At 35.9% G+C, this 12,500-nt stretch overlaps 1 protein-coding gene across 3 annotated transcripts in view; it reads right to left on the bottom strand.

Annotated features, from left to right (window-relative positions):
• The window catches only part of LOC133649535 (FH2 domain-containing protein 1-like), a 24,603-nt gene that overhangs the window by 5,509 nt on the left and 6,594 nt on the right, over positions 1-12,500 (bottom strand). For all 3 annotated transcript variants that reach the window (XM_062046124.1, XM_062046125.1, XM_062046123.1), the window contains exons 2-10: positions 12,326-12,500; positions 12,189-12,250; positions 9,041-9,143; positions 8,725-8,810; positions 811-911; positions 666-736; positions 477-584; positions 346-416; positions 162-279 (exon numbers count right to left, since the gene is read on the bottom strand). The exon at positions 12,326-12,500 is cut by the window's right edge and continues 203 nt beyond it. In XM_062046124.1, coding sequence (XP_061902108.1) covers positions 162-279; positions 346-416; positions 477-584; positions 666-736; positions 811-911; positions 8,725-8,810; positions 9,041-9,143; positions 12,189-12,250; positions 12,326-12,500 — 895 coding nt within the window. The remainder of the gene's footprint in view (positions 1-161; positions 280-345; positions 417-476; positions 585-665; positions 737-810; positions 912-8,724; positions 8,811-9,040; positions 9,144-12,188; positions 12,251-12,325) is intronic.

The following is a 12,500-nucleotide window of genomic DNA, read 5'->3' as shown; positions in this document are numbered from 1 at the left end:
CAGGCGGTGTCATGTGACCTCCACACTACTGTAAGTCAGTCCTACCAGGCGGTGTCATGTGACCTCCCTACCAGGCGGTGTCATGTGACCTCCACACTACTGTAAGTCAGTCCTACCAGGCGGTGTCATGTGACCTCCACACTACTGTAAGTCAGTCCTACCGTGAAAAATGTCTCCATCTGCTGGAAGAGGGCGGGATGTCGGATGGTGTACAACTTCACCTCCTTCAGCTTCTTCACCTCCCGCTCAAAGTCCGCCACCACTTCCTCCTTGCAGATCCTGTCACGTGGTTACACTTCATACCGGAGGCGGGGGGATGGTTGTGGGATAAGAAGGGGCGCCCACCTTAACGCCATGGCGATGTGTTCCATCTGGCCGGGGAAGGTCAGCAGCGCCGCGTCGATGTCCTCCGCTTGCTGCCGGGAGGAAACGCTCACGTGGTTATTGTGGATTCCGAACTACGTCGCTGGCGTTACCTTGGCGACGTAGTGCATGAGGTTCATGCCGGGCGTGTTGGCCTTGGTGTCGGCCAGGTTGAGCAGCGACGTCATCCTGAAGCCCATGGCGTCGGCGTTGTAGCCCCCCTGCGCGGGAGAGGAGCGGCATGTGACGTGGGAGGTGACACTTCATAAACCAAAAAAAGAAAAAGGTAGAGGAGCACAGACGGCGTTCATGTAGTTGCCGGCTTTCAGGACCAGGTGGATGACGGCGTGCAGGTCGTCACAGTCCAGCAGCTCTGCGGGCGACATCGTTGGTGTTTTAAACGTCAGGCAAAGCAGGAAGTGAGGTGGCGATGCTAGCCTGTGCTACCGTTAGCCGCTCTGATCATCACCGCCAGCGAGTTCTTCACCTCCGCCATGAGAGGCAAGAACTCCTCGCGCAGCACCATCATCTTCAGGAGCTCCTCGTAACTATGAAGGGAAGAATAGTTGGAATGTTGAAGAGTTTGAATTTCCAGGAAAACCGGGAATTTGGTTTGGAACTCGGGGAAGTGTTAGTTTGAATGTCCAGGATGAGTGGAATGTGTTGATGTTGGAATGGCTTGAATAGCTTGAAACATGTGGGAATTGTGCAACTTGGAAAAATGTCCCATTCATTTCAATGGGAACTTCCTGGAAATTTGGGGAAAAGTTTTTTTTTCCCTGACTAAGAGGAATGTTTTGACAGTGGAACGGTTGACATGGGTCGAAAAATGTGAAAGGAAATAGGGTTACGAAAAAACAGGAATTCCTGGAAATTTGTTGAACTTGGAAAACTGGTTCTTTGAATTTCCAGGATTAGTTGAATGTGAATGTGTTGAATCGGTTGAAAAATGTGGGAATTGTGGAACTTTGAAAAATGTCCCATTCATTTCAAATGGGAACTTCCTGGAAATTTGGGGAAAAGCGGGAATTGTTTTGAAAATGATTAGGAGCATGAATGTCCTGAATGAGCTGAATTGGTTGGTGTTGGAATTGTTAAAATCGAGAAATGTTGAAGTATAACGTTTTTTTTTATCTGAGAAATGTTATTACGGAATTTTGGGAAAACCGGGAATTTTTCAAGTTCTTAAACCAACTTATTTATTTTTTTTGTCCTGACTAAGAGGAATGTGAAAGGAGTCATCACACTGAAAAAGGTTAGAAATAAAGTTAGAAAAAAAAACAGGAATTCCTGGAAATTTGTTGAACGTGGAAAAATGGTTGTTTGAATTTCCAGGATGAGTTGAATGTGTTGAATCGGTTGAAAAATGTGGAAATTGTGCAACTTGGAAAAATGTCCCATTCATTTCAATGGGAACTTCCTGGAAATTTGGGAATTTGGGGAAAAGCGGGAATTTTTTTTGAAAATGATGAGGAGCATGAATGTCCTGAATGAGCTGAATTGGTTGGTGTTGGAATTGTTTAAATCGAGAAATGTTGAAGTAGTAACGTTTTTTTAATTTGACAAATGGTATTGCGGAATTTGGGAAAAGCGGGAATTTTTCAAACCAACGTGTTTTTTTGTCCTGAATAAGAGGAATGTTTTGACGGTGGAACGGTTGAAAAATGTGAAAAAAAAATAGGGTTAGAAAAAAAACAGGAATTCCTGGAAATTTGTTGAACGTGGGAAAAGTTCTTTGAATTTCCAGGATGAGTTGAACGTGAATGTGTTGAATCGGTTGAAGAATGTGAAAGGAGTCATTGCACTGAAAAAAGGTTGGACATAAGGTTAGAAAAAAACAGGAATTCCTGGAAATTTTTTAAACGTGGAAAAATGGTTTGAATTTCCAGGATGAGTTGAATGTGTTGAATCGGTTGAAAAATGTGGAAATTGTGCAACTTGGAAAAATGTCCCATTCATTTCAATGGGAACTTCCTGGAAATTTGGGAATTTGGGGAAAAGCGGGATTTTTTTTTTGAAAATAAGGAGCATGAATGTCCTGAATGAGCTGAATTGGTTGGTGTTGGAAACGTTCAAATCGAGAAATGTTGAAGTAGTAAACATTTTTTATTTGAGAAACGGTATTGCGGAATTTTGGGAAAAGCGGGAATTTTTCAAACCAACATGTTTTTTTGTCCTGAATTTTGACAGTGGAACGGTTCACATGAGTTGAAAAATGTGAAAGGAAATAGGGTTAGAAAAAACAGAAATTCCTAGAAATTTGTTTAAACATGGAAAAATAGTTATTTGAATTTCCAGGATGACTTGAATGTAAATGTGTTGAATCGGTTGAAGAATGTGAAAGGAGTCATCGCACTGAAAAAGGTTGGAAATAAGGTTAGAAAAAAACAGGAATTCCTGGAAATTTGTTGAACGTGGAAAAATGGTTGTTTGAATTTCCAGGATGAGTTGAATGTGATGAATCGGTTGAAAAATGTGGGAATTGTGGAAGTTTAAAAAATGTCCCATTCATTTCAAATGGGAACTTCCTGGAAATTTGGGGAAAAGCGGGAATTTTTTGGAAAATGATGAGGAGCATGAATGTCCTGAATGAGCTGAATTGGTCGGTGTTGGAATTGTTAAAATCGAGAAATGTTAAAGGAGTAACGTTTTTCTATCTGAGAAATGTTATTACGGAATTTGGGGAAAAGCGGGAATTTTTCATGTTCTTAAACCAACTTGTTTTTTTTGTCCAGACTAAGAGGAATGTGAAAGGAGTCATCGCACTGAAAAAGGTTGGAAATAAGGTTAGAAAAAAACAGGAATTCCTGGAAATTTGTTGAACTTGGAAAAATGGTTAGAATTTCCAGGATGAGTTGAATGTGGTTGAAAAATGTGGGAATTGTGGAAGTTTGAAAAATGGATCATTCATTTCAATGGGAACTTCCTGGAAATTTGGGGAAAAGCGGGAATTTTTTGGAAAAATTATGAGCATGAATGTCCTGAATGAGCTGAATTGGTTGGTGTTGGAATTGTTTAAATCGAGAAATGTTGAAGTAGTAACGTTTTTTTATTTGAGAAACGGTATTGCGGAATTTTGGGAAAAGCGGGAATTTTTCAAGTTCTTAAACCAACTTGTTTTTTTGTCCTGACTAAGAGGAATGTTTGGACAGTGGAACGCTTGAAATGGGTTGGAAAAATGTGAAAGGAGTCATCGCACTGAAAAAGGTTGGAAATAAGGTTAGGAAAAAACAGGAATTCCTGGAAATTTGTTGAACGTGGCAAAATGGTTGTTTGAATTTCCAGGATGAGTTGAATGTGAATGTGTTGAAGAATGTGGGAATTGTGGAAGTTTGAAAAATGGATCATTCATTTTGAATGAGGAAAATGTCCCTAAAAACTGGGAATTCTAGGAAATCCGGGAATTTTTTAAAATAATTGTTGGAATTCCATAATATCATTTCTCATTTAAAAATGTTGCTACAACATTTCTCGACCGATTTTGAAAAATTCCAACACCAACCATTTCAACTCATTCAGAACATTCACTTTCTATTTCACTTTTTTTTTTTTAGCATTTTCAAAAAAACAACTCCTTTCCCGAAGTTCCCAAATTTCCAGGAAATTCCCATTGAAATGAATGGGACATTTTTCAAACTTCCACAACTCCCACATTTTGTGTCCGATTCAAACCGTTTCGACTACAAAATATTCAGCCTGTTCAGGATTTGTGTTCTTCCCTTTCAACAATTATAAAAAAAAATTCCCGGATTTCCTACAATTCCCAGTTTTTTGGGACATTTTCCTCATTCAAGATTAATGATCCATTTTTCAAACATCCACAATTCCCACATTCTTCAACCGATTCAACTCATCCTGGAAATTCAAACAACCATTTTTCCACGTTAAACAAATTTCCAGGAATTCCTGTTTTTTCCTAACCTTATTTCCAACCTTTTTCAGTGCGATGACTCCTTTCACATTTTTCAACCCATTTCAAGCGTTCCACTATCAAAACATTCCTCTTAGTCAGGACAAAAAAACAAGTTGGTTTAAGAAGTTGAAAAATTCCCGCTTTTCCCAAAATTCCGTAATACCATTTCTCAAATAAAAAAAACTTACTACTTCAACATTTCTCGATTTGAAACAATTCCAACACCAACCAATTCAGCTCATTCAGGACATTCATGCTCGTAATCATTTTCAAAAAAAATTCCGCTTCTTCCCCAAATTTCCAGGAAGTTCCCATTGAAATTAATGGGACCTTTTTCAAACTTCCACAACTCCCACATTTTTTATCCGCTTCAAACCGTTTCGACTCCAAAATATTCAGCCTGTTCAGGAATTGTGTTCTTCCATTTCAACAATTATAAAAAAAAATTCCCGGATTTCCTACAATTCCCAGTTTTTAGGGACATTTTCCTCATTCAAAATGAAGGATCCATTTTTCAAACTTCCACAATTCCCACATTCTTCAACCCATTCAACTCATCCTGGAAATTCAAACAACTATTTTTCCACGTTCAACAAATTTCCAGGAATTCCTGTTTTTTCCTAACCTTATTTCCAACCTTTTTCAGTGCGATGACTCCTTTCACATTTTTCAACCCATTTCAAGCGTTCCACTATCAAAACATTCCTCTTAGTCAGGACAAAAAAACAAGTTGGTTTAAGAAGTTGAAAAATTCCCGCTTTTCCCAAAATTCCGTAATACCATTTCTCAAATAAAAAAAACGTACTACTTCAACATTTCTCGATTTGAAACAATTCCAACACCAACCAATTCAGCTCATTCAGGACATTCATGCTCGTAATCATTTTCAAAAAAAATTCCGCTTCTTCCCCAAATTTCCAGGAAGTTCCCATTGAAATTAATGGGACCTTTTTCAAACTTCCACAACTCCCACATTTTTTATCCGCTTCAAACCGTTTCGACTCCAAAATATTCAGCCTGTTCAGGAATTGTGTTCTTCCATTTCAACAATTATAAAAAAAAATTCCCGGATTTCCTACAATTCCCAGTTTTTAGGGACATTTTCCTCATTCAAAATGAAGGATCCATTTTTCAAACTTCCACAATTCCCACATTCTTCAACCCATTCAACTCATCCTGGAAATTCAAACAACTATTTTTCCACGTTCAACAAATTTCCAGGAATTCCTGTTTTTTCCTAACCTTATTTCCAACCTTTTTCAGTGCGATGACTCCTTTCACATTTTTCAACCCATTTCAAGCGTTCCACTATCAAAACATTCCTCTTAGTCAGGACAAAAAAAACAAGTTGGTTTAAGAAGTTGAAAAATTCCCGCTTTTCCCAAAATTCCGTAATACCATTTCTCAAATAAAAAAAACTTACTACTTCAACATTTCTCGATTTGAAACAATTCCAACACCGACCAATTCAGCTCATTCAGGACATTCATGCTCCTAATCATTTTCAAAAAAATTTCCGCTTCTTCCCCAAATTTCCAGAAAGTTCCCATTGAAATGAATGGGACATTTTTCAAACTTCCACAACTCCCACATTTTGTATCCGATTCAAACCGTTTCGACTACAAAATATTCAGCCTGTTCAGGAATTGTGTTCTTCCCTTTCAACAATTATAAAAAAAAATTCCCGGATTTCCTACAATTCCCAGTTTTTTGGGACATTTTCCTCATTCAAAATGAATTGTCCAGTTTTCAAACTTCCACAATTCCCACATTCTTCAACCGATTCAACACATTCAACTCATCCTGGAAATTCAAACCACCATTTTGCCATGTTCAACGAATTTCCAGGAATTCCTGTTTTTTTTCTAACCTTATTTCCAACCTTTTTCAGTGCGATGACTCCTTTCACATTTTTCAACCCATTCCCACTGTCAAAACATTCCTCTTAGTCAGGACAAAAAAAAAAGTTGGTTTAAGAACTTGAAAAATTCCCGCTTTTCCCAAAATTCCGTAATACCTTTTCTCAAATAAAAAAACCTTACTACTTTAACATTTCTCGATTTAAACAATTCCAACACCAACCAATTCAGCTCGTTCAGGACATTCATGCACCTAATCATTTTCCAAAAAATTCCCGCTTCTTCCCCAAATTTCCAGGAAGTTCCCATTGAAATGAATGGGACCTTTTTCAAACTTCCACAACTCCCACATTTTTTATCCGATTCAAACCGTTTCGACTCCAAAATATTCAGCCTGTTCAGGAATTGTGTTCTTCCATTTCAACAACTATAAAAAAATTCCCGGATTTCCTACAATTCCCAGTTTTTTGGGACATTTTCCTCATTCAAAATGAATGATCCATTTTTCAAACATCCACAATTCCCACATTCTTCAACCCATTCAACTCATCCTGGAAATTCAAACAACTATTTTTCCATGTTCAACAAATTTCCAGGAATTCCTGTTTTTTCCTAATCTTATTTCCAACCTTTTTAAGTGCGATGACTCCTTTCACATTTTTCAACCCATTTCCACTGTCAAAACATTCCTCTTAGTCAGGACAAAAAAAAAAATTGGTTTAAGAACTTGAAAAATTCCCGCTTTTCCCAAAATTCCGTAATACCATTTCTCAAATAAAAAAACATTACTACTTCAACATTTCTCGATTTAAACAATTCCAACACCAACCAATTCAGCTCATTCAGGACATTCATGCACCTAATCATTTTCAAAAAAATTCCCGCTTCTTCCCCAAATTTCCAGGAAGTTCCCATTGAAATGAATGGGACATTTTTCAAAACTTCCACAACTCCCACATTTTGTATCCGATTCAAACCGTTTCGACTCCAAAATATTCAGCCTGTTCAGGAATTGTGTTCTTCCCTTTCAACAATTATAAAAAAAATTCCCGGATTTCCTACAATTCCCAGTTTTTTGGGACATTTTCCTCATTCAAGATTAATGATCCATTTTTCAAACATCCACAATTCCCACATTCTTCAACCGATTCAACACATTCAACTCATCCTGGAAATTCAAACAACCATTTTTCCATGTTCAATAAATTTCCAGGAATTCCTGTTTTTTCCTAACCTTATTTCCAACCTTTTTCAGTGCGATGACTCCTTTCCCATTTTTCAACCCATTTCAAGCGTTCCACTGTCCAAACATTCCTCTTAGTCAGGACAAAAAAACAAGTTGGTTTAAGAACTTGAAAAATTCCCGCTTTTCCCAAAATTCCGTAATACCTTTTCTCAAATAAAAAAAACGTACTACTTCAACATTTCTCGATTTGAAACAATTCCAACACCAACCAATTCAGCTCATTCAGGACATTCATGCTCGTAATCATTTTCAAAAAAATTTCCGCTTCTTCCCCAAATTTCCAGGAAGTTCCCATTGAAATTAATGGGACCTTTTTCAAACTTCCACAACTCCCACATTTTTTATCCGATTCAAACCGTTTCGACTCCAAAATATTCAGCCTGTTCAGGAATTGTGTTCTTCCATTTCAACAATTATAAAAAAAAATTCCCGGATTTCCTACAATTCCCAGTTTTTAGGGACATTTTCCTCATTCAAAATGAAGGATCCATTTTTCAAACTTCCACAATTCCCACATTCTTCAACCCATTCAACTCATCCTGGAAATTCAAACAACTATTTTTCCACGTTCAACAAATTTCCAGGAATTCCTGTTTTTTCCTAACCTTATTTCCAACCTTTTTCAGTGCCATGACTCCTTTCACATTTTTCAACCCATTTCAAGCGTTCCACTGTCAAAACATTCCTCTTAGTCAGGACAAAAAAAACAAGTTGGTTTAAGAAGTTGAAAAATTCCCGCTTTTCCCCAAATTCCGTAATACCATTTCTCAAATAAAAAAAACGTTACTACTTCAACATTTCTCGATTTAAACAATTCCAACACCGACCAATTCAGCTCATTCAGGACATTCATGCTCCTAATCATTTTCAAAAAAATTTCCGCTTCTTCCCCAAATTTCCAGGAAGTTCCCATTGAAATGAATGGGACATTTTTCAAACTTCCACAACTCCCACATTTTTTATCCGATTCAAAGCGTTTCTAGGAGAAAAAAAAAGGGTGTAAAAATGGGACGTCATGGCTATGCTGCTGAAGGCCACCAGGGGAAGTACTTGCATGTCTTCATCATCATTAGTGGAAGCATAGCCAGGAGTGAGACGTCATGGCTATGCTGCTGAAGGCCACCAGGGGAAGTACTTGCATGTCTTCATCATCATTAGTGGAAGCATAGCCAGGAGTGAGACGTCATGGCTATGCTGCTGAAGGCCACCAGGGGGAGTACTTGCATGTCTTCATCATCATTGGTGGAAGCATAGCCAGGAGTGAGACGTCATGGCTATGCTGCTGAAGGCCACCAGGGGGAGTACTTGCATGCCATGTATTGATACGCAACAGTGGTACTCACCACGGCACTTGGACCAGCTGCACCATGAAGCGGTCGGCCTCGGGTAAGAGGGAGAGGTTCCCGCTGAAGGACAGCAGCTGCCTCACCTGCACACACACACACACACACACACACACACACACACACACACACACACACACACACACACACACACACACACACACACACACACACACACACACACACACACACACACACACACACACACACACACACACACACACACACACACACACACACACACACACACACACACACACACACTTCTTTCAAACACACACAATGTGGGTGACATTAAAGTCGGGGCGTTCGCTACCTCACTTTCTTCAGGCAGCATCTTGCAAAGTTCCTTCAGCTTGCCGCTGCCAAACTTGCACCAGTTGCCTTGGCGGATGTCTTCCACCATTTCTGCCACCGGCCTGCAGAGGGAGACATTTTCAGGATGTTTCACTCTCTTGTGGCGTACACAACAAAGCCGTGGTTCTTTGGTCAACATTTTGTTTACATTATATGGAGTCTAATTTGTTTGTTTATTACAAAAGCTTTTTTTTTTTTTTACACTGAATTTATGCAACTAATTTTTTTGCGTTCGAGTTTTGTGAACTGAATTTATTTACAACAAATTATGCTGACAGGTTCATTGAAAAAACCTTGTTAGCAAAATGCGTGTTTAAAAAAAAAATCAATGTATAAGAATTCAGTATTTTAAAATTCAGTGTTTAAAAAAAATCCAGTGTATAAAAATTCAGTATTTTAAAATTCAGTGTTTAAAAAAATCCAGTGTATAAAAATTCTGTATTTTAAAATTCAGTGTATAAAAACTTTTGTGTAAAAAAGTTCAGTGTAAAAAAGTTCAGTATAAAATTCAGTGTTTAAAACTTTTTGTGTAAAAAAGTTCAGTGTAAAAAAGTTCAGTATAAAATTCAGTGTTTAAAAATTTTAGTGCATAGAAATTTCAGTGTAAAAAAAGTTCAATGTGTAAAAAATCTGTGTATAAAAATGCAGTATTTTAAAATTCAGTGTTTAAAAAAATCAGTGTATAAGAATTCAGTATTTTAAAATTCAGTGTTTAAAAAATCAGTGTATAAAAATTCTGTATTTTAAAATTCAGTGTATAAAAATTTTTGTGAAAAAAGTTCAGTGTAAAAAAGTTCAGTATAAAATTCAGTGTTTAAAAAATTTAGTGCATAGAAATTCCAGTGTAAAAAAAGTTCAATGTGTAAAAAATCAGTGTATAAGAATTCAGTATTTTCAAATTCAGTGTTTAAAAAAATCAGTGTATAAGAATTCTGTATTTTAAAATTCAGTGTATAAAAATTTTTGTGTAAAAAAGTTCAGTGTAAAAAAGTTCAGTATAAAATTCAGTGTTTAAAAATTTTAGTGTATAGAAATTTCAGTGTAAAAAAAGTTCAGTGTGTAAAAAATCTGTGTACAAAAATGCAGTATTTTAAAATTCAGTGTTTAAAAAAATCAGTGTATAAAAATTCTGTATTTTAAAATTCAGTGTTTGAAAAAATCAGTGTATAAAAATTCTGTATTTTAAAATTCATTGTAAAAACATTTTTGTGTAAAAAAGTTCAGTATAAAATTCAGTGTTTAAAAATTTTAGTGTATAGAAATTTCAGTGTAAAAAAGTTCAATGTGTAAAAAATCTGTGTATAAAAATGCAGTATTTTAAAATTCAGTGTATAAAACTTTTTGTGTAAAAAAGTTCATTGTAAAAAAGTTCAGTATAAAATTCAGTATTTCAAAATTTCAGTGTATAGAAATTTTACTGTAAAAAAAAAAGTTCAGCGTAAAAAATCAGTGTATAAAAATTCAGTATTTCAAAATTATGTGCATAAAAATTCAGTGTAAAAAAGTTCAGTGTGTAAAAAAATCTGTGTACAAAAATTCAGTACATCAAAATTTCAGTGTAAAATCTGTCTATAAAAATTCCGTATTTTAAAATTCAGTGTATTAAAAATTCAGTGTGCAAAAAAATCGGTGTGTGAAAAAATCAGTGTATAAAATTCTGTATTTTAAAAGTTCAGAATAAAAAAAGTTCAGTGTGTAAAAAATCAGTATTTTAAAATTTCAGTGTAAAAAAAAAGTTCAGTGTGTAAAAAAATCGGTGTATAACAATTCAGTATTTTAAAATTCAGTGTACACAAATTTTAGTGTAAAAAAGTTCAGTATAAAATTCAGTATTTCAAAATTTCAGTGTATAGAAATTTCAGTGTAAAAAAAGTCCAGTGTGTAAAAAAATCAGTGAAAAAAAATTCAGTGTTTCAAAATTTAGTGCATAAATATTCAGTGTAAAAAAATCTGCGTACAAAAATTCAGTATATTAAAATTTCAGTGTAAAAAAAGTTCAGTGTGTAAAAAATCTGTCTATAAAAATTTAGTATTTTAAAATTCAGTGTATTAAAAATTCAGTGTATAATATTCTGTATTTTAAAAGTTCAGAATAAAAAAAGTTCAGTTTAAAAAAAGGTTCAGTGTGTAAAAAATCGGTGTATAAGAATTCAGTATTTTAAAATTCAGTGTATAGAAATTTTAGTGTAAAAAAGTTCAGTATAAAATTCAGTATTTCAAAATTTCAGTGTAAAAAAGTCCAGTGTGTAAAAAAATCAGCGTGTAAAAAATCTGTCTATAAAAATTCAGTATTTTAAAATTCAGTGTATTAAAAATTCAGCGTATAAAATTCTGTATTTTAAAAGTTCAGAATAAAAAAAGTTCAGTGTAAAAAAAGTTCAGTGTAAAAAAAGGTTCAGTGTGTAAAAAATCAGTATTTTAAAATTTCAGTGTAAAAAAAAAAAGTTCAGTGTGTAAAAAAATCGGTGTATAAGAATTCAGTATTTTAAAATTCAGTGTATAGAAATTTTAGTGTAAAAAAGTTCAGTATAAAATTCAGTATTTCAAAATTTCAATGTAAAAAAGTCCAGTGTGTAAAAAAATCAGCGTGTAAAAAAATCAATGTATAAAAATTCAGTGTTTCAAAATTTTGTGCATAAAATTTCAGTGTAAAAATAGTTCAGTGTGTAAAAAAATCTGTGTACAAAAATTCAGTATATTAAAATTTCAGTGTAAAAAAAGTTCCGTGTGTAAAAATTCAGTATTTTATAATTCAGCCCGAGGCATCTTTTTCTTTCGTGTTAATGTGACCAAAAACAAGGTTGTTTTTTTTACATACCCCCCATTCCTTCAGAAACAGTTGTTGTTATGTAAACAGGGAATATCCAAATAAAAGAGGAGACGTCAACCTTTTCCGTTAGAGCGTGGGTGACACTGTAAGAGGTCACAGGTCGACACCTTTCTCCTCAATTGAACCAAATTGATTTCTGTCTCTGTTTAATTCCTTGCTTCTTGTCTCGTTTAATAGATGTCATCAGTGTTTGAACCTGACAGATACAGACTACGTGTCCATGGCGATATCAATTGATATGGTCTCACCGCACCAAAACGGGTTGTCTTCGTCGTACCTCTTAAACTGTCGGAGGAAGATGCCGATGTTCATGCTCCTTTTGGAGTGCAGAATCGTCACCTGAAGACAAAACGTCTGCATTTTTGGAGGAAGCAAAACGCTTCCCTTACAAAAAAGCGGAGAGGAAGTTGTCACCTGAGGCTCCTGGGGGCCGACCTCCACGCCACCGTGCTCCTTGATGCCCGCGAGCCTGGAGCGCTGCAGCAAGGTCCACTTGTCCACGCGGCTGAAGAGCTTGTCCATGCTGCTGATGTCCAGCACCAGGTCCCTCTGGGGCAGCCTGGAGGTCCACACGTTGGACTTGCCCAGC

Source organism: Entelurus aequoreus, linkage group LG05 (genome assembly GCF_033978785.1).
Source record: "Entelurus aequoreus isolate RoL-2023_Sb linkage group LG05, RoL_Eaeq_v1.1, whole genome shotgun sequence".
NCBI lineage: Eukaryota > Metazoa > Chordata > Actinopteri > Syngnathiformes > Syngnathidae > Entelurus > Entelurus aequoreus.
This window is presented reverse-complemented; position numbering and strand designations above follow the sequence as displayed.